A 21,799-nucleotide genomic window follows, 5' to 3' on the forward strand; every position below is an offset into this window, starting at 1 on the left:
GTGATCACATTACTTTTTACTACAAATGAGAATAGCATTGTAACTTTATGACATTTGTTTTTTTTTTTTCTCTTTAAAAAACATTTTGCTTGAAAGTAGTCTTTTTTGAATCAAAATGAATTGTAAATAGGTTTTTTCTTGCTTGGCATATTATTATTATTATTATTATTATTATTATTATTATTATTATTATTATTGTTGTTGTTGTTGTTGTTATTATTATTATTATTATTATTATTATTATTATTATTATTATTAGTATTATTACAGTTGAACCTCTCCCCAACGGCCACCTTAGGGACAGACGAAAGTGGCCGTTGTGGAGAGGTGGCCGTTATGGGGAGGTAGGGGTGTAATATGACACCTTTTTTTTTTTTTTTCGGGAAGTACATGTTTATTGTGCCAAGTTCATGCTTACTGTAGCCTACAATGACAATGCAATCTTAAATAATATATATATAGATAAAATGCACAATAAAACGTAAATAATGTTTTGAATCAAAATGTTAACAAGACGAAACAAACAAGGTTCGCAACATTCGCTATATTATTGTAGACAATTTATGCTTACTGCAGCATATAAATGAAACACAATACGTATATCATTAAAATGGATAACGAAACGTAATGTTCCGAAGACAAATGTTGATTACTGCATCAGTTTATAAAAAAGGTTTTTACAAAAAAGTACTGTACTGGCCGTTGTCGAGAGGTTATTTTGGCAGTTGGGGACGCACTTGAGTGGCCGTTGCCGTTGTAGAGAGGTGGCCGCTGTAGAGAGGTTTAAACAAGAGCTAATGTATGGACTGTCCGCCGGGACAAAAAAAAGTGGCCGTTGTAGAGAGGTGGCCGTTGTGGAGAGGTGGCCGTTACTGGAGGTTCGACTGTATTATTATTATTATTATTATTGTTATCGCCTATTTCCTTTGATGCCCTTCTGTTTCCTGATTTCTAGGATATTCCGTCATGGGATTTTTTCTGACGATTGTCTGTTTCATTTTGGGAGTTGTGTTCAAGTACATGAAGGACATAAGTCCAGCCATACTAGCTGGTTTGAAAGATCTTGGAATAGCGATGTTGTAAGTTTTTTTTTACGATATTACTGGTCTGAGTTGTGCAAAGATGAATTATTTATCAACTGCTGCCATGTAGCTGCCAGTAACAAATTTTGTAGCAAAACTAAAATACAAATGAAAACTATCTATAAAAACCGACGTTTCGGTGCCATTATGACGTCATTGTCAAGGTGATTAAAGTGTTTTGCGAGAATTAGTGTCCACTAATTTGCATAGAGCGGTTTTCAATTGAGTGTCGAAAGTAATTTCGCGTTTGCTTTGGTTTTGCATTACTACGCTCTGTGATTGGTCAACAAAACTCGCGTCACAACCAATGGGAATCCAAACCAAAACCAATCGTACCTTGCTCGCACGCGTATTTGCTTCATATTCTGATTGGTTCGTTGTGTTTTTTACATCTGTTGCGATTGGCCAGAGTAATTACTTTGGTTTTGGCTTTACGACACTCAATTGGAGACCGCTCTATAAGGAATGCGAAAGCGCAATATGCCATTTCGATCCATTTCCGAGTTGCTTTGAACCTCATAACGAAAGCGAGGCTACGTGCCAAGCTTTTCACGTGAAAATGAATGAAAACTAATTTTCTTAAGAAAAACTATGCACGAAGCCACGCTTTCTTAACGGGCTTCAGAGCAACTCGGAAATGACCTATTACACAAATAATTTAGCTCGAACTGAGTCTCGTGGTTGGTCTTAATTGCCTTATAAATAGCATCTCATGAAACAAGCAATCGAACTTTTTGTATTTTTTTTATAATACAAAAACGCCTCAGCAGGTCCTCATGGACCTTCCCATACATGTGGTGGTAGTGCTTGCATATGGATGGTGACTGCTGTTTACAGCAGACCTACACCTTTCAAAAGTTCCATTTTTGCTCCACCCTTATAACCTGCAGCTGCATTGTTTTTCAGGGCTGGGAGCGTTGTTTTGTTGTTTGTTCTTTGTCCAACCATATAAGACATTGCAAACGATGCAGGTCCTCCCGCTGTTTGTGTCCCTCCACATGTTCGTGGGTGTGGCCGCACGTGTAACCCACATAACCCACATCACACAACATTAACAGAACATTAAAAACCATACGCAACAAGTTGTTGGCTGACGAACCGTGGTTTGCTCGGAGATACAGTTTTGCGGCTCACGAACACGGACTAACTAGTTTACCTGTACATTGAAACTGATGTCCTTGAGCTCGTTCGAGACGAACTTAATTGCGCCTTGAACGGCAAACAACCCGAACAGTATCTCTTGTTCCCTTATGCGCAAATTGAGGCTAATTCTCGGAAATCCTCGAGTGAACAAACTGTTTGATGGTGGAATCAATCAGAGTTTGTGGGTACTTCAACCTTTAGACGATCACACTCCCTCCGGCAAGTAATTCATGGTAAGGAACCATAAAGTCACCCACATAACCCTAACCCACCATATAGTCACCTTACCTTACCATGCCCCCCCCCCCCCCCACCCCCGAGACGAAAGATAATCGGTGTGCGCGAAAAATAAATGTAAAATGTTAACTTTCTTACCTCATAATTAAAGTACCGTATTTTTTTTCAGACCCACTGTTGGCATGGTAGTATTCTTGTGGCTGTTCCAAATGTTCCTGGCTCACTTCGTCTTTCGTGACAGAGATTTTCCAAACATTACCATCACTGTTGATAACAGGTATCACGTAAAACTTTCCTCTTACTTAGGATGTTTCACTACTTTTAGCCTGATAAACATTATTTGTAGTTTGCCGGTCAATTTACAAAGAAATTCAAATACACAGCCCTAATGTATGTTTTTTAATTTGTATCAAGAATAACCCAAAGGAACTTCAGGTATCCCCCTCTTCCTAACCCCCCTCCCCCCCCCCCTTCTCCCTTCTCCCTCCTCCCTCCCTTCCCCTCTCCGTGACCCCCGATCATGTTTACAAGGTACCGGTCAAGGGATAAGATGCCTTTTTAGAGGGGATAAATAAGCTGCGCCTTAAATAAGTCGAGGCTTAAACACGGACCCGACTATAGATGGAAGGAACCTTGGCCTGGGCAAGCCGCCAGTCATTTCATTGTAGACACGGAGCTGGGAACATCGCAGAGTCCGTGCGACAAGATACAATAGAATATTGACGGAATAAATTTGAAATTCGTATGCGTATTTGCCTCTTGAATAAAGGTAGGGGTTTGCCAATTTGTTTTTGCGGTTCAATTACAATTTTTTTTGTCCAAAATATTCTTTTTCAGCTTCGGTTATTTTTTCAGGACACTTTTGGCTTTATTTTTGAAATACTGATTCCGCAACGTTAACCTCCTACTTTCTCACTATATCCGCCATCCCTAATGTGACGTTAAAGCAGTGACTGTGTGACAAAGGTGGGAGGAGCTATTTCTCTCATAGTGCGGGTCCTTGTTTAACTAATTAAGTCGCAAACTTACCGTGTAAATGCTTCGAATAATTAAAATTAGGGTATGATTTTGCTAAGCCAAGCTCTTTTGCCTAGTTTAGCTCATTGGAACAAAGTTTCTGCTAAGGGAACCTTAATATTCAGACTCAAATGAAATGTTTATGGGTTAGAGACTGTTGTGAGTGTTTTGTTTACAAATACACGCAAACTCTAACTGCACAATGAACGAGAAATTTCAGTTTCAATAATGCACTGATGATTTGAGGGATTTCCTCTTCTCCAATCTGTGCAAACCTCGAAGCCATTTGCAATAACGCACGATTTTCATGTGTTATCGCTAACACTGCACTTTCTGAATGTGGTGCCATGACGTAAATGAAAATCACGTTATCGATTTTAACCAATGGGCGTGCGTGTATTTTGATAGAGAACTCAGATCGTTTATTAATCATCATCTTTCCATAGTTTTTTATCGAGACTTCGAACTGCACGTTTAACAACATACCAAAAACACAACAACGACGAAACCAAAATGTGCTTTCATATTTAACTTATTGCTTTTTTTTTCCCCAGACGGTTGTTCTCCATCATGTCGTACTTCTTTTTCTTCTACAACATTCTCCTTGGATTGTTTTCGTGCTTCTTTCGTATTTTCAAGGGAATGCTGTTGGGAGTTGTTTTTCTGTCTCGTATTGATCGAACATCTTTGATGCAGGGATTTCAGCACTGGGACCCAGGCACGTCATCTTAGCTCTTTCTTCTTCATAAATGTGTATTTTTTAGTTGCAGGACCGGGCTCTTCTCTTCTCTCCTTCCCTTACTTATCACCCAACCTTTGCTGTGTGACTTCTTTTGATTATCAAATCGGCAAAGCTAAAGCCTACTCCTCATTAGGACATAAGCAGAAGCAGCAGCAGAACCACAAACGCCGCTTAAGCAAGTAAATACGTTTGTTCGTCTCTTGCTTATACTTATGTCGCAATGTCGCAGTTTTCACTGTGAGAACGGGGGCGACAAAAGGGCAAGCACAAGCATAGGGCACTCAACCGTTTCGTCTGCCATCTTGCTTAACATCGAGAAGTGGTGTTGAAAATTTCGTCAAGAAATGGTTTTCTGCGGATGCGTTTGTCCTTATGTTGCTCACTTGCTTAGCTTTATGCTTATGTCTTATTTAAAACCAGCGTTGAAATGTTCTGCCCGTTTTGTTTTGTTGTTTCCCTCCTTTTTACCCATTCGCCGTTACCTTGGGCACGTTTAACTTCTATTGGGGTAATAACTGTAAGTCTGTATTTTGTAGTTTTGTTTCTTTTTTGTGGGTTTGTGCAATTTAGTGTGTTTTCTTTAATAGTTTGTGCAGTATTGTTACAATTATTTTACTGTCATTTCGTTAGTCAAACCGTCGTTGCCTTAAATCATGGTGGACGAGTTTGAAAGTCCCCTTGTTAACTCTACGTACGCTACAATCACAGAGTATGCTAGGGGTGCCTTCCTAAATCTTCTCAACTTTTTTCTTTTCCTTCTATTCTTTGTTTTGTACCTTGGTGTTATTAGACTGTCTTTGCACCCTGTTTTTGTTCCTCGTGTTCTTCCTCATAAAACTTGATTTTATCAACCTCTTCAATAATTCATAAGCCCATCGACCTATCAAATGGTGGATAATACATCACGTGCAGTGACTTTATATCGATAAACCTCCTCCTTATTAGTATGTGGTGTTTTATCAGCTGATAAAACACTCCTTATTGGTATGCAGTGTTTTTCTGGTATGCTAATTTCCAACGTTCACAAAAGAATAATTGTTATGAACTCTATTGACACACGCTTTTCCAGGAATGTTTTTGAAGCCGTTCAGAAAACTCGCAACACGTGTTTTATCGGATCTAAAGCCACTCGGCTGCGCCTCGTGGTTTTAAATCCCGAAAAACACTCCTGCTCGTTTATTAAATATTATATAATGACATAGGTTCAAAAGCATGGCTCATTATCGGTCATCTTCTAATTTTCTGTCGCTTATCCTGTGTAGCCTTTGTTGCGTACCTTGGTTTTATCAACGTACTCGTGGCCCACAGCCATCCCGTGATGCTCGTGTTCTGTCAGCTGCTGATCAATACAAACAAAGATCGCTGGCTCGAGGATTCCTTGCCACGAATACCATCCGCACAAGAGGGACCTTCCGAAATAAGAAGTGCTATTGGTACGTGCTTAGCTCATGAAGATATTCACTAACTAATATATCAAACACGAGACACAGTGTTTCATCACATATCAAACACCGAGAAGAGAGTTGAAAATACGACGCGTAGGGGGGTATTTTTGACGAACTTCGAGGTTTTTGATATTGTGATGAAACATTGTCACGAGTGTTTGATATAACTTCTCAAATAAACTGATTTTGAAGGAGAAATTGAGGATGCAAAAACGAGGAGTTTTTCATCAGATTTCTAAACACGTCACGGTGCATGATTTCCTTTGTCTTTGGCTTTTGAATTATTAAGGAGTTTGAGAAAAATAATTCATAAATTGTCAAGAATCTAAGCGTAATTTGATTTGCCTAAGCAGTTGCTATCCTAGTAAATGGTAAACCAGGGCCTTGCTTTTTAAAGTGTCTGCAACTGAAATTCAAATTGAAATTAACATAAAAACAAGAGTGAAAAGTAAAATGAATTAAATAAGCCTTATGTGCAATCGACCAATTTCGATCTATTAATTGGCGTCGAGGCATGCTAACGGAGAATAAAACAAAGGACATTCATTGTTCATATGTAAACCTCGTTCCAGTCTACCAAGACTTCCCAAGCCGCGGACGGAATGGGGAAGACGTACTACATACTTTAGAGCTTTGAAAGATTGGGCCATCCTGCCTAACGAGTAAAAAGACCTATGCCTAACGCGAGTTTTAAAAGGAATCTAAATACGTTTTTATGTGACTTGTATTAGGTTAGTGTGTATATTTTTATCGTAGAACCTAATTTTTATTGTTACCTATTTTTATATCTTATTCTAGGGGATTTTTAAGGTTTCTTGTTTATATACTTTTTTTAGAGGACCCCCTGAAAACCACTTTTTAGTGATGGAAGCCTCCTCTTAAAGATGTATTATTATTATAATATGATTAATTTCTTTTATTTTATTCCCCCAAAGTCTCGTAATCATGCAGGAATTTTAAAATATCGAAATTGAGCTACTATTTAAGCAATAGAGAACTTTTTCCGCGTTTACATAGCCTCATCTAAACACAAGGGGGGTTGGGAGAATTCGAGACAGTTATGCAGATAAAATACTGAACATTCGGTGAAAACTAGAAGAAATGTTCAAAATATACGATTGTGTAAGGAAAGAACTTCAAGATGAGGAGTTTATTTAAGCTGAAAATGAATGTCACTCTGCACGGTCGCTCTTGAAAGTTACGTGAATTTGCCCGATGTGGCAGCCTGACATGGCTGAGAAGTCGAATCGCTCATCGTGCCTTGTGGAGTTTTGCTGTTTAGAATCATACCACAAGTAGCGGATCCAGACTGTGAAGTTGTTGCTGGTAATAGTAATCGTAACAGTAGATTATTACGCTGAGAAAGTCTCAGAGAAAATACATTTTGCACAAATTTGACAGCCAAAACACGGCAACCGGCCGTACAAAGTTTGATTTGAAGCATTTATAGTCTGTAGCATATAGTTTTGTGTTCGCTTTCGTGTACATTTTTTGAATAAAGAATTACAGGCCCGCAAATGATCCCGGTCCGCAAATGATCCCCGGACGGGAAATGATCCCCAAATTGTACCGCAAATGATCCCCGGACCGGAAGTGATTCTAATAAAATGTACCGCAAAACGAAGGAATGTCCTGGACTCCATGTCAGTTCACGGATACATATGAGGAAAACACAAATTCCTCAGGCTTTTATAACAACAATGAAAACCGGTAAACGTACTGTATTAAAAGACAAAATTAACCTGGCAATATTTAATTTTTGGACAAAACATAAAAGCTATTGATTTTAACGTGTCAGTCTCGGAGATTATTACACCTTTGATTTGAAAATACATTTTCCTTCACAATTAGCTATTGCTTCAATATTTTAAAACTCTGTTTTAGAAATGTTAGATAAAATACTTCACTCTTTTAAAACAAAATTGAATTTTTTTCCTTGATCTAGGTCGTGCCATTAACAAACTTTATCGAAACCCTTTCGACAGTCCAACATACGCTTAGGTGGCCCAACCTCAAGCTGTGAGCGATTATCACTTGTGCAATAGCTGTCACTGCGAAAATATGACAGTTTGTATGGGAATATTTACGATCGGGTTTACGAAGTAGAAATACTGTAAAGTTCTTAATAGAAATGACATCCCTTCTGAGAACTTTACAGTATTTCTACTTCCTAGGCCCGATTATAAAGTGCGGTCACGGCGCAAGTATGGGAAAACATTCCCATACTTGCGCCGTGACCGCTATTGCACAAGAGACCGTCACAAGATGATCATCGCTCACAGCTTGAGCTGGGACTACCTGTGCACGTGGGATTTTTTTTCTTTTTTTTGGAGGCGTGAGAACAAGGAAACAATCCTCTCTTGCGAAAGCGACAGCTATTTGGAGTGAACAGAGCTCATAATTTAAACCAGGTTACTGTGGGAAAATGGCGCGGTTGAGTTTGCTGTTTCCCCTTGCGCTTTTCGTACAATTCGTACCCAATTTTGGCGTTGTAATCGTACAAGTTAAAAATATACATGTATATTCCAGTTTATAGGACAATTGATTTTCTTTTTATTTGCACATAGCAGCTGCAATGTAATTTTTAAACTAAAAAAATTTGCATGCAAAGCGTTTAAATAAAATGATTGTTACGTTATAAGAAAAAAAAATGAAGTGTGTAAAGTTTAAATACAATGTCCAAATTCCCGAGTCCATCCCATTCTATAATTATTGATGAGGCGACGAAATCCGGTCGGGGATCATTTGCGGTCCAATTTGGGGATCATTTCCCGTCCGGGGATCATTTGCGGTCCAATTTGGGGATCATTTCCGGTCCGGGGATCATTTGCGGGCCTGTACAATTGTAAGAATGTCTTTTAGAGAATTTTATCGTGGTACTCAGATGCAAAAATTACCTTGAAAAACGTTTACTGCGTATTTGTTGCATATTTTGTCGTCTTCACTTGAGCTCCCTCGACGAGGTCGTCTAGCGAGGCAGGCAAAGCGATGTGGTTCTTCTTTCTTTTGCTTTTTCTCCCTCGGGCTCAGGGGGGAGGAGATAGGCAAACCCCGATCAAAATTTTGGGAAACCTTTCTCCATTTCCTTAACAGTTGTACTTGAAATTACCATGCGAGTCTTGCGAAAGCTTTGAAATGTTTCAAATTGTGCCGGGAGACACAGAAAGCGTGTTGTCACAACCGTGTTTACATACTCTCATCTAAACACACCTATCGACCAATGACAGCGCGCGTACTATCTCAAATATTTTATAAAATGCCATTGAATCTGCGGATCGATGAATATAAATTGCGTCACACTTTCACTAAGTGTTTTACTTACAGAAACCAATGGGCTACTTGCAGGTACGAGGCAAATTAGCAGTTACGGCAGTACAGGTAGGTTGCAAAGGATCATCTTCCAAATTGGCCAGGCCGAATCACGTATAAGCTTTCAAGGTTTTTTTTTTTATTATTTGTAACTTCATTTAAATTACGTTATTATGTCTTTACAATTTCTTTGTGTGGATAAATGATTATAAGAAATAAAAATAAATAAATTTGAAAAAAATATGCAAAGTAATTTGAAACTTCAAGAGGGTGACAACAAACAACCTAAGGTATGCCAGAGTCGACTATAATTGCATCAGTTAAATTCAAAAGTTCCAAAAAAATTTTTGTAGGGGTGATAAACCACATCATAAATATCAGTGGGTAAAATTTTTTCCTGATTTTTGATCGGATATGATCAGATTAAATGTAATGATTTGATTCAATGAATATTGATAGAAGTGATATCATTTCATTGGTTGAAGGACAAATACTTTATAAATCAATGATAAACTTGTTTAGTGGTTGGAAAGCTGTTAGATTGATTAACGAAAGCAATAAGCAGGTTTGGACGGTTTGCTTTGTCATTTGCCGAGTTTTGGCGTAAAAAATCTCTCCACGTCAGGAGAGCTTGCTTGCCGACTGTTCAATGTGATGTACTGTTTGAAGTGCAAACCTGAAGCAAGTCCTAATTTTAGTTTTTTTTTTTTCTCTCTTCCTTTAGTGTACAGTGGTGAAGCTCGTCTCCCGCGCCTGTCTCACAAAGCATTCAACCGCTGGCATGTTGCTGTGACTCTGCTTCGTAACCCGTCTCTCATCAAGTATCGTAAGCAGGGTGTTGTAAGACCTGTTGTAGACTTGCAGGGAAGCATCAACGATGACATAAGCACACTGATTTAAATGACAAGTTGGAGTAGGCTTTAAAGCCTACGGACAAACTTGGCCATCACCCCTTTTCTCCAAAGAGAACCTAAACTAAGATAAGAAACGTTCCAAACGCATGTTTGAAACGATTTAAAAGTGAGATAATTGGGGAAAGGACTGCTGACTATAAGCGAACAAATGCGTTGAGACGTCTGCCAAATAAGAGGTTAAGGTGGAACTTTTCTCATTCGGCTGCCAAAACTAAAATGTACTTTAAAATGGCACTATCGATTGCTTGATACATACATATTATTGATTAAAATGATTTTGCTGAATGTGATAATATATTATAATTAAATATTGATATATAATTGATTATGATTGGTGGTTAGAAAAACCTGTTTGACGACCTGTTGTCTTGTACATTGACCAGTGGAAGTAGTCCTTGTGTTTGCTTTGTCGGGTGCTGAACTTGGTCCATGAAACAAGTGCAATATCTTGTAATCAGTCCAAACTTCCCCACCACTCCAACAGCTCACCCCCTCCCCTACAGCAAATGTTGGCAGAAATGTAGCACTGATTGCAAGGAGGGAGATGAGTGTTTTGAGGACGAATAGGAAAAGCGTCCAAGACGTCAAAAAACTCACTTTTGTCTAAATGACTCAAGCGTTATATGCAAAAAAAAAAAAAAAGAGAGAAAAATAACATTTACTCTATAGAAGTGTTAAGGCTGTAAAAGACATTGAGTATGTTATAACTATAGAAGGTAAAATAACAGATGCTTTAATATATATAATGATTTAATATAATGTTTGTTAAAGAAAGAGGTGTATTAAAGGCTTGCTAGTATTGACATTGTAAGAGATCTGTTTATGATTCGGGTAGTGTCATGGTTTGCAAGATTTTTCAGTGAATAATCCGTGTTTGGTTTTTGGTTTTTTAGTATGACAGCGTAAAAGGTACGGGGGGGGAGGGGAGGGTGTAAACGATTTTCCGAAAAATGACCAGTTGTAAAATTTTTGGGAACACTGAATTTCAGCCAAGGGCACTATCAAACAGTATAGTAGCTGGCTGAAATAAGGTGTTTATTTCTTATATGACCTACACAATAATTTGTACTGTTGTAAGCGCATATAGTGCATGTTTCTACTTTGTTACGGTTTTTTCAGTAAAATTTCTTGCCTTTGCAGTGACGTTTGACGGATTTGCCCAATAAGAATAAATTGTCATGCATGTTTTTTAACAGGGAACTTATGCAGCGACGACGGGAACGCCGACAAAACGTCACTTGAAAATCTAACTCCAGGCTATTTCAACTACGTCGCGATTATTCCAATAGATCCTTCACCAAAATGGCGGCCGAAAATTCAAATAAGTTAAAATTAAAAACGTATACCAGCACTAGAAAGAGCACTTTTACTTTAGTAACCCTGTAAGTTTCAGCATATCGGGTGTAATATCAGCTAAGAAAATGTAAGTTGAAAAATGAAAAAATTTACAGACGTTTGCATGACGTATACCCCCAGTCATACAAACGTCTGTAAATTTGTCAAATTTCATCTTACATTTCATAAGCTGATATAACACCTAATATGCTGAAACTTTGCAAGGTTACCAAAGTAAAGGTGCTCTTTCCAGTGCTGGTATCAGTTTTCCATTCAGTTCAATTTTAACTCATTCAAATCTGTTGCCGCCATTTTCGAGAAGGCTCTATTCATTCAAATTATACAATGTGGCCGAACAAATCCAGGAACTAAATTGGTAGGAACGGCCTTCAAGTTGAGCCGGACAGAAAATGAAAAAATTACGGTTTTGTTCTTACATTCTCTACATAACCTTGAATTTTGTCATTTCACGTTGTTGTTTATGATTGCAGTGGATGGTAAAGAAATGTACGAAAATTTAAAGGCGGTTGCCGGGCGATTCTTTTTTCATGAAACCAATACTTAGCGGCGTTGTTGTTGCAGTCGCCGTGGTCTCTGCATAAGTTCCCTAATATGTTTTTATAAAAACGTTAAACGTTTCTTAAAACATCCTTTAATTTGTAGACTGGAATCAGTGCCTCTTTTTAGTCTAAAAACTGATCCATCCATACTCTGAATGGTCTCAGGTTTTTGTTTGCTATCGTATTTTTTGTGTATGAGTGCCGGTTGCAGTTGCTTTCATACATCGTTGGATTTTTCCTACTTTTGTAGCAAGTCTTTTGTTGTTGTTTTCTCAGTTGATATGTTGTTTTAAGGTCCTATTTACACGAGTTGAAGACGCAATTAAAGAGGTGACTGATTACAGTAGATGCATTATTGTTACAAATATACTGACAGTTTATCAGGATACTTGGTTCGTTAGAAGTGTCAAGTAGGACATTTCGTATAAACCTTTTTTGAGCCTATAAAATAGATATTTGTATCAGGTGAAAGTTGATGTTCTTAAATTTCATTAAGTTGTTAACAAGGTTCATCTTGAGCTGCACAATGTTTTTCCTTAATATAGAGAATTAGTTGGAAAGGTATCATTAAAGTACCGTTAAAAAGAAGAAAAATGATGTCTCATTCATGATCCCTCAGATTAAAACAAATTAACATTGGTATTAATCTACTAGTGTTCTATCGCGAATGCTATTCTCTTGATGGCTACGCTACTTACTATCTATTCTGTTGTAGGTGGTGAGAAGCCTAACAGCGTTCGGTTGTCAACAAAATCGAGGCCGCTTCTTCGCGTTTTCGAAGTGTCTGTGAAGGGGATTAAAAGAATTTGTTGTTTAATTTTGAACAACTTACTCTCACGCAATGAAAATTTCGAGCGCATAATCTAATTGAAATAAGAGAAAAGATAGATCCTCTACAAGAATGCTGTTTAGCAAGAGAAATTCTCCGCTAATCGTCCAGAAAACTATGTCCTGCGCTTCCCCTAAGCTCAATGGACCTTAGGGGCCTCAAGAAACCACCACGTCAACACCAACAGAAATGTCACTTGAAAATATAAGTTCGCGTTACTTGTACTACTTCGTGATTATGCCAATTCGTTCAACCTTTACAATGTGGCCGAACTATCCAGTAACAGAACATGTGGAAACGGCGTTCAAGTTGAGACAGAGAATGAAAAACATACTGTCATGTGTTAAAAAGGCAGTTTGGTCCCGTTTATGCTCGCCTACCAGAGCTACCCTGGGCGACCCGACTTTTCCTACATTTCCTTACAAAACTTGGCGAACGGTTTACATGAGAAACAAGAGGTTGGCTCGGCTAAAAGTAAAGGGTGACACGCCTAGCCGGGTCACCCTTTTGCTATGGTCGGGTCACCCTCCTAGCCAGGCCAACTTTTCTCCAAGGCGAGACAATCAGAGCATGCGTGAGCGCTGTTGGCTCGGGCAAAGGTGTCAACTTTTTTCTCATATAAACGCTCGCTGAAGTTGACTCGGCTGGGAGGGGACACCCTTTCCCGGGACAACTTTTCTCCATATAAACGGGGCCTTAGACTACCCGGCTTGCATATATGCTAGTATGCGAGACAACCTTTCTCCATGGGAACACTACTGATTAGGGATAACTCTCCAATGCCCTGGACAACGTATCGCTGGTTTCCAAAAGCGCCAACTCGACGTACTTGTGAAATCGAAATTAAATTTACTTTTTCCAGAGAAAAGAATGTTTCCTTTTGAATACCAGTCTATTTCGCTAAATGAATTTTTTGTTGCAGAAGGCAGTTGTTACAGATATTTTCTAATTTGACCGAAGTTGCCCGTAATCGAGGAAGATAGTTTACTAGGAGGGGAATATGTAAAGATACATGCAAGCGATGGTTCCCTTGCGTTTCTGTTGCCTTGTTTCTGTCCGGTCCTGTGCTGTGCGCCTTTGTCTACAGCCAGTTCATTTATTTGATGTATCTGCAGCCGAAACAGATTGACGGCTAAGAGGGAAAGACGCTTTTATTATATAGAAAGGAGTGTTTCACAGGAAAATTCGCCACTCTTAAAATTCGTACGCCGAGTAGCGTATTATCCAGATCCTCACTAGTGAGGATATCGATGACGTCATTTCCTGCTTTTTCACAGTTGTTTGTGCAAACAGTCAGTAAAACACTGGTGTCTATACAACAAATTAAAAAGAAAAATACACGGTGGCTTGAAGGTATAAATTTTATTTTCTAGTGTTAAGAAACAATATTTAACCACTCGAAAATAAAATTTATATCTTAACACCGCCGTATAATATCCTCTATAAATTAGAAACAAGGCAATGGCTTCCTGGTATTAAACATGCACACAGGAGCAGTCGGGAGGGGTTCCAGAACGTTAATTCACTGACGTTACTCGGAAAATGGTCGAACGGACGTAGAATTGTGGCTGATCCAAATACATCCAACGTTACTCACAAACTTGATATGAAAGGTGGCCAAAAAACAATCGACATCTTTCATAAATGGCGGTCGATAAATTAATATTCTTTATTTTAATGAAAATCAGCCTTACTAGCCTTGTTACCATGTGTAAAATTCTACAGAATGTTTCCTCTAAAACTGAGGTTAAAGTGAGGCTAATAATAATAATAATAATAATAATAATAATAATAATAATAATAATAATAATAATAATAATAATAATTTATTAATAATACTTCTATACTTCTATTGCGAAGATAAACAAATAATTTGATCAAATGCGCATTACAATATGTTACATTTTACAAGAACAAGCAAATGGGTCACGTGACCTAAAGGCGGGAATTAATAAGAGTCACAGGACATCCATCCGCAACAAAGAGCTAGGCTCCTCAGCCCTGGCATAATTTTCTTTGTTTAGTATCGCAAATATGGGGTTTGCAACAGACTTTTATATGACCTCTCAGGTTTTCTACTAAATATGGCTCGTGAAAATGTTGTTTAAATGAAGAAAAATAAAAAAAAGAAAATGTATTTTTTTGCGTGACGTCCGGTCTGATGAGAAGATCCATAGACTAATCGCCACTGAAGGGGAAAGCTACTAAATTTTTCAACTACATTTATAGTTTTTTCATTATACAGACACAATTAACTTAGCTTATCAGTCCATCAGCCGAACATAATTCGAATACATGCCAAAATTTAATTCAGTGGTTTGCAGGATATAATTCGGAATGCGAAAATGTAATGCAAAATGACAGGACGTGATGTAAAATGTCAAAACTTAATTCGACTATCGAAAACATAATGTTACATGCCAGAACATAATTTAAGGGGGCAATACACCTAAATTTGAATGAAATTTGGAGAGGTTTTAAGAAGGGATAGAGGAAAGAAAAGGAATTTTTGGAACGCTAACAGACAGTTGATACCCACTCAAGAGCACCCCAGGTTGCTAGTGGACTAACTTGGTATCCGTCTATTAATTATTACTACAAATTCCAATTTTAAAACTTCACTAAATCTCCAATATTTCTTATTTCTCTTAGTTTTACCAATCTTTCTAGAAAAACTACTCCTCCCAAATATACCCAAAAATTCACAAAATACCCCACAACGCAGATTCACGATATGATGATAGGGTTCATGGATTTCTTGAAACGCGAACGAGATATTTCCATTAAAGCCTTGTCAAGTGGCAGAAAAATGGAGTTCAGGTGTAACTCCCCCTTAACGGCTTGCAGGAAAATATTGGAAAATCGAAAATGTAATGCAAAATTCCTAAACATAACTCATCGGCTAACGACATTGAATTCAATTCTTGGTTTTCACATGACATCATAAAAAATTGAAATTCATAACTAAACACAATTTTGGGTTTTTATCTTCATCACATATAAGAAAATCTAAATTTCCATCGGCTTGCTTGTTTTCAGCAGGATAGCATTCTTTGTTTTGAAAATAGGGCAGTTTGAATTTTCGATTTTTGCGCAGTGCGTGACAGAAAGATTGCTGCTCTCAACATGTCACGTACATGAAAACATCGATTCGCCTCGTGTTTTTTTTTTAGGTCTGATCAGCTAACATGTAATAGAAGCGTTAATGTCAATGTGTGAAAGTTCAGCAGAGAGAAGAAAGGCTTTGAAATAGCCAAGGTAAACTCCAGATGTTTTTGCTGGTTTCCGGCCGCCATGTTGGTGCCCATCAGACGGGGCACCAACATGGCGTCCCATACTAAACTCTGTAATTTTCCGTGGTATATTTTCTCGAATAACTCGATTAGGAGATATCGCACAGCCCTGTGGCTTGCACACGTTGTTTATGTATCACTCTTCTACAACATATCAATTTCTTGAATTTATCTATTGAATGGTTGAGGATTTTATTTTTTCACTTGCGTGACGATGTGTGAGGTGAAAACCACCCATAGAGCATCATAACAGTATTTGTATTGGAATAATAATGAGAAAAAAAGATGGCCCCCTGAGAATCTGGTCACGTGGCACCGAGGGCTTCATTCCGATTCATGGAAGGAATGGGTGGGACCCTGGGAATGAGTTTGCGTGCAATAGTGTTGTGACTCCACAAAGACGTCACGCGAGTACAGTTTCAGTTCCTTCCGGGGCTTTTCTGGGAAATCGATTGATCAGTCTCAACCCCAAAATGGCGGAGGTTTCAGCAACTAACTCTCCCACTGCTTCCGATGCAACGTAAGTACATGTAACTAAAACTTTGATTCCTGATGTCAGCTGTTTGGCTATGCATATTTTCACAATATTTCTTTGTAAGCTTGCACTATTTTTTATACTCTGCATGCTAAGATGAATTCAATAATAACGCCCGAAGTGCTCAACTAATGAGCCATGCAGCTGGTTCTCGAGCTCGGATAGGGAAATTTGTTACGGAAAATTTAAATGGTATTGCATAAAAAAGGTAACTTTTATTGTCACTGAACATGCCTAACGTTCTTCGGTCTCGGGTGGTCGACTTGCAACCTTTTACCAAACAATCGAACAAACGACAGAAGAATAGCAGCTGCTACACAGGTAAGTCTTAAAGGGGAACTCCGGGGTAAAAATGACCTATTTTCCTTTGTTTGGCCTTTGATCGATGTTTCATTTTTTAACAAGATCTTCACCTGGCGGTTTATTTCAACGTAGATATTTAATAACTTTATATACACGTAAAAAATGCAAATAGATTTCCGCCATCGTGGAATTGGATCGTCTGTTAATAGATAGTGGTCAGTGCATCGTTTGGTGACGTCAGAACGTCAAACGTAATCTGATCTTTGCGCGTCTTCCAGTTGTGTATAACATTTAGAGAGCTTTTCAGGTTTGTCGGTGTGGTGTAAGTTAGTAAATTACTGTGCTTTGATGGCGAAATTTGGGTCCGATTCGGATAATTTCGACGAGGAGTGAGACATCCAAAGGTTCACTATCCAGCCGTATCAGTTTGAGCCAAGGAGAGATTCGGGTGAAGCAGACAGCAATCCAGAGGATCAAGCAACAAATCCTCGATTGCAAAATTTAGACTGGTATGTATTGGTCGTGTAAACTTTCGATGTATCTTCAGCGATAGTTTCATGACCTTTATCTAAATAAAATGATCTTATCTGTGTCTTTTGCATTTGTGTATTTCTCCCTGCTTTCTTGCCGGGTAGCTACGGTAACTAAGTTTTAATTATTTAGTGTACTGGTCCTGACGTTAATCCTTTTGAGAGTTATAAAATAGTGCAATCCATAGACCGTGTTGTTTAGTGACTCGCTTTCTTTGGCTTAACGCAAATCAAAACATAAGAAAAGATAAAACTTGACAGCAAGGCGCTATGTTCCTACAATGCTTTGAAATGTATATGTAACCAATTTACTGTACGATTTGCTAGGATGCTGGTGAAATTGTAAATGGTCACCAATGCTTCGCCGCCCAGGTTCTCGTCCGTACATTTCAACAAATGGGTTTTTAAGCACCCTTTTCGTCTTCCGATTTTGGAAAATTTGAAGTTTGGTTTCATTATTTAGGTGTACTTGTGAGAATTGCCAAATCAAGGGAAGAGTGGAGTCGTGCGTGTGTTGTCAAGAAATTGAAGCTGTCAACAATAAACTTATCGAGGCTGTGACAAGTGGTGAATGCGAAGAAAAACCCTCTTGCATCACCCAACATCCCGGGTTTCACCCAGTCTGCATAAATAGATGGGTCCTGCAGACAGCTTGGTATCAGTACAAGCAACAGTATAAACATCCATATGACGGGCGAGAAGATAAACTTTTTGGACATATAGCTTATAGACAATTGACTCGATGGTGCTGGGGAATTTTAGGTAAGGAGATTAGGGTAGTTCTTCCATCCTGTGCAGTCATGTGCATTCGGAATTTTTATCCTCCAACTGGACTAGAGGACGACTTTGTTTTTGAAGGATTTCTTTATGCAGATGAATAATCTGTCTAAATGGGGTTTTCTAATGGATTTTACTTTGCTAGCTGTGCACATCACTGGTCAAGACTGTCTCAATAATTGTTATTATAGGTTTTATACCTTTCACTTCTATGACACCGATTTAATTCCATATTGATTAACATGGCTGGCATTTTGCACATTATATACATGTGCTTTAATTTGTTTACTAATAAGAAATGGAACTTGTAAAATTCATAAGTTGTTGATTATATTAGAGAATGACCTCAGCTAACTGACCACCAAATTTCAACATGAGGTCACATTTCAACTTGGAATCCACAAATTACATCGGCCCCGAACAAAATTATACTGCTCATTTGTAGTGTTGATCTATAGCTACCTGTAAATATTTTAGACTGAAAAGGATTATTATTTTAGTAGCTCTATTAGGTTAATAGAAAAGCTAAGTGGAACTGTCAAGACATCTTTGTTTGATAGCTTTAAAAGAAAAAGTAAACTGTGAATTTCTCTGTTTTTTCTTTATGCATAAATAATTAACCCTTTCACTCCCACTTTCTGATAATGTATTCTCCTGACTGTTCGCCAAATATGTACATTTCTTTTAAAAGATGTTTGCAGAATTTGGTGTTATAGCAGACATTATAATCCATCAAATATTTTCGCTCGTGCGCGATTGGTCTAAACGCCTCACGTGACCGAATATACCCCAGCTAAAACTTGGGGAATATCCGAGGATATTCCCCAAGTGATATTCCCCAATTTAAAAAACTTCAAGGAGCGTCAAGTTTGCAATTAAAATGAATGTCAAGATGGGAGAACGGTTTGCTTTTGTGGCAAAAAAGGAGATAAACCTGCTGGTCGATAAACCAGTACCAGAAAACAACATACGCTCTAAACGTTTTTGACGGTAAGCTGTTCGTAAACGAAATGTTGAAATACTAAAGCTCGTATTTGCGACATTTTCTCTTGATTTGAGCTCTGTTTAACAGTCCTTGAAATAAAAATGTGGTAAAACTGAAAAATATGAAAGGCGAAAAGTTTTAGCCCATCTCATTTAAGAGCATTTATGGTTTTCTTTCAGTCTGGCGAAATGAGAAAGCCATCAACAAGCTATTAAACGAGTTAAATTAATAAGCTCAAAGCTCGCTCACACGACGGCAAATATTACAGTTGTAATTCAATGAGAGCAATTCGTGCTGGCCTGGATATAAGGAATTTAAATAACGAAAACATAAATTTCAATACCATTACTGACAGAGTTCAAGCCGGTAAATGATGCTATCAGTGTTTGCAGATGTTTGCAGAATTTGGTGTTATATCAGACATATCACCTAGTTGATAATTTTCTTTATTCTCATCACCTGTCTCAATGACAATGTATTGATAATGTAAGGTGAACTGTGATATCAATCACTCCTGGGAAAATGGGTTGTCCTCATTTTCAGCAGCAAGAAGTTCTGCAACAGCCTAGTAGGAAAAATGAAATGACATGTTTCCGTTCAAGTTTAGAGTATATTTTATATGTCTACTAGGAAGATAGACTAATTTTCACTTGACCTACAGCTTAGAGTCAAAACGGCTCAGACAAAACAACATGCTTCTTTTCATTTCATTGAGACTGTCGATTACACTGTGAAATGACCCCGCAAGGCTAACCAAGAATGCAAAGGTAACGCAATACTCCAAAATAATTACACACTCGCTGACTCGACTAACGTTGTTTGGGGTAAAAATAGAAATTACTCCTTATGAATAAGAAGATCCTTTTACCAAACAAATATAAAAAAGAGCAAGAGCATTCTTTATTTAAACTTTAATATGAAATCAACACAGTGAAAAATCAGAAGTGTTGTTACTGCTTGGTGGACTCCGATAATAAAATTTAACAATTACAACTTCGGTTGATTCCTAAGGTCGGTCTCTCATTAATTTACCAAAATTCTGCGTTAAATACAAATACAAGTAAGTTATTAATCGTCTACTAATTTCTTGATGTCTTTGCCGTTTGAGGCGAAGTTCGCTTGATAGTCGCGGTTTCTTCGCCTCGTGATCATGGCTGTATTTGAACACGGATGGTATAGCGTCGTCTCTCAATTGCCGTTTGCCTTTCTCGCCAGTTAATTGTGCTCGGAGATCCAGCTCGAAACAGCTTGGGAGGAAATGCTCACTGCAAACATAACTGTTTTCTAGTGGAGGCATATCTGATCATGAGCGTCTTATCCTCTCCAGCCATGCCTTCGTCCGATGGTCTTGGGGAATTACATGATAACCTACGGTGTTCCCTCTCCTCTTTGTCTTCTCTGAATGATTGTTACAATCGGGAACAGAACAGCTCACCATTTTTAGCTAACCATACACAGTTTAAAGCCAGCAAATCAACTGACACCCCAAAACACGCGTTTCAAAATTTGAATACAACCTATTTTATAGAACCGTGGTAGCAGTGTTTGTGAAGGATTTATGAATCTCTTTGACGATACTACGTCACAACTTACTGCTGACCAGTTAGTCGCGGCTCAAAATTTTCCAAGATGGCGGAAATCTATTTGCATTTTTTACTCGTCTTTCTGGTAAAATATCCGAGTTGAAATAAGCCGCCAGGTAAAGAACTTGTCAAAAACTGAAACTTGGATGAGAGGCCAAACAAAGGAAAATTGTTCATTTTTACCCCGGAGTTCCCCTTTAATTAAAGCAATCATGTTGCATGCTTACGAGAGCTCAGGCGAGTTGGAAATGAAACAGACTTTCAAAGCCTTGCGTCTTTTTGTTCATGATCTTTTGTGGTAAAAAACCCATGGCAAGCCGTATGCCTTAGCAACCGATTTTGTCATGCAAAATTTTCCTCGATCGTTGCAGGAGGCCTATTGTTTACGGGAGTGCTGTTGACAGTTTAAAACCACATTTTGGGTGCAATACGAGTCTCACGCGTTGTAAAACGTTTTCAACAATCAACATTCACTCACTGTGTGCAGTGAAATATTTCCGGTTCAGTCAAAAACCTCCGAACAATTGAAAAATCCAGAGAAAAAGACCGGGGGAAAAGGTGGGCGGGGGGGAGGGGGGGCTTTAGTGGATGAATTTTTTGTTTACTCCCATTTGCCTGCATCAATTTTTTTCGACGTGGAAGTTCAGCACAATTTTTTTTTCTGCAGAGCTTCTTTTAATATTAAAGGCATGTAAAGCTTACGAGTCACACAGTTTAATTACAGTACCGCTGAAGATGACAGTCTCTTTGTAGTCTCGATTTTCGCCAAATTTGAGTATCGTGATTATCGAGAAAGAAATGAGGTACTAAAGCCATATCGCACCTCATGACTCGAGGGACGTTTTCTCACTTGTCAAGGAAACTCGCCTTCTTTGTGTTGGTTGATACCATTCTTTACAGTTGAACGCAAAGGCGAAAAGCATGAGAAGTTACATGCAATAAGGCGATATAGTACGTAAAATAAGTAGAAAATTAGCTTGCCAAAAAATAAACTCTAAATTTGCATCGTAGAGACGATGGGCAAATGCATCGTTAATGTTATATGGTTCATTGGTTTAGGACCATTTAGCGCGCCATTAAGATTGGTGGGAAAATGAAAACCTTTAGTAAAAATTGTCATTTTTTCCGTTTGCGACGGTCAATGTCTAGTCAGGTTCCTGGAGAGATCACAAGAGTTTTC

General features: G+C 38.3%; 3 protein-coding genes across 5 annotated transcripts in view; all 3 read left to right on the plus strand.

Annotated features, from left to right (window-relative positions):
• Positions 1–12,302, plus strand: part of LOC146450687 (stimulated by retinoic acid gene 6 protein-like) — a 38,803-nt gene extending 26,501 nt beyond the window's left edge. Inside the window, exons 15-20 of one of the 3 annotated variants that reach the window (XM_085100124.1) lie at positions 956–1,079; positions 2,632–2,739; positions 4,034–4,197; positions 5,484–5,654; positions 8,991–9,044; positions 9,700–12,302. In XM_085100124.1, coding sequence (XP_084956250.1) covers positions 956–1,079; positions 2,632–2,739; positions 4,034–4,197; positions 5,484–5,654; positions 8,991–9,044; positions 9,700–9,875 — 797 coding nt within the window. In that variant the 3' untranslated portion in view covers positions 9,876–12,302. The remainder of the gene's footprint in view (positions 1–955; positions 1,080–2,631; positions 2,740–4,033; positions 4,198–5,483; positions 5,655–8,990; positions 9,045–9,699) is intronic. The other 2 variants (XM_085100125.1, XM_085100127.1) reach the window with 2 other exon arrangements.
• A 4,002-nt stretch (positions 12,303–16,304) lies between these two features.
• Positions 16,305–21,799, plus strand: part of LOC146450688 (stimulated by retinoic acid gene 6 protein-like) — a gene marked incomplete at its 3' end in the record, with an annotated part of 37,416 nt that continues 31,921 nt past the window's right edge. The window contains exon 1 of the mRNA XM_085100103.1: positions 16,305–16,426. Within this exon, the coding sequence (XP_084956229.1) occupies positions 16,380–16,426 (47 nt within the window). The remainder of the gene's footprint in view (positions 16,427–21,799) is intronic.
• On the plus strand, positions 16,672–18,808 carry LOC146450689 (uncharacterized). The gene is made up of 4 exons (XM_085100100.1): positions 16,672–16,762; positions 16,847–16,872; positions 17,162–17,253; positions 17,738–18,808. Exons 1-4 carry the CDS (start codon positions 16,672–16,674, stop codon positions 18,153–18,155), a joined length of 627 nt encoding a protein of 208 aa, XP_084956226.1. The 3' UTR covers positions 18,156–18,808.

The sequence above is a fragment of the Pavona decussata genome, unplaced genomic scaffold, assembly GCF_977016875.1.
Source record: "Pavona decussata unplaced genomic scaffold, jaPavDecu1.1 SCAFFOLD_433, whole genome shotgun sequence".
NCBI lineage: Eukaryota > Metazoa > Cnidaria > Anthozoa > Scleractinia > Agariciidae > Pavona > Pavona decussata.

Excerpts from the sequence above, each read along its gene's own strand:
- LOC146450689 (XM_085100100.1), top strand. The coding sequence starts at position 16,672 with ATGCCTAACGTTCTTCGGTCTCGGGTGGTCGACTTGCAACCTTTTACC. Across the intron at positions 16,873-17,161 it reads ACCTGGCGGTTTATTTCAAC|CCGTATCAGTTTGAGCCAAG; the intron begins GTAGATATTTAA and ends TTCACTATCCAG. Across the intron at positions 17,254-17,737 it reads CGATTGCAAAATTTAGACTG|GTGTACTTGTGAGAATTGCC; the intron begins GTATGTATTGGT and ends TTCATTATTTAG.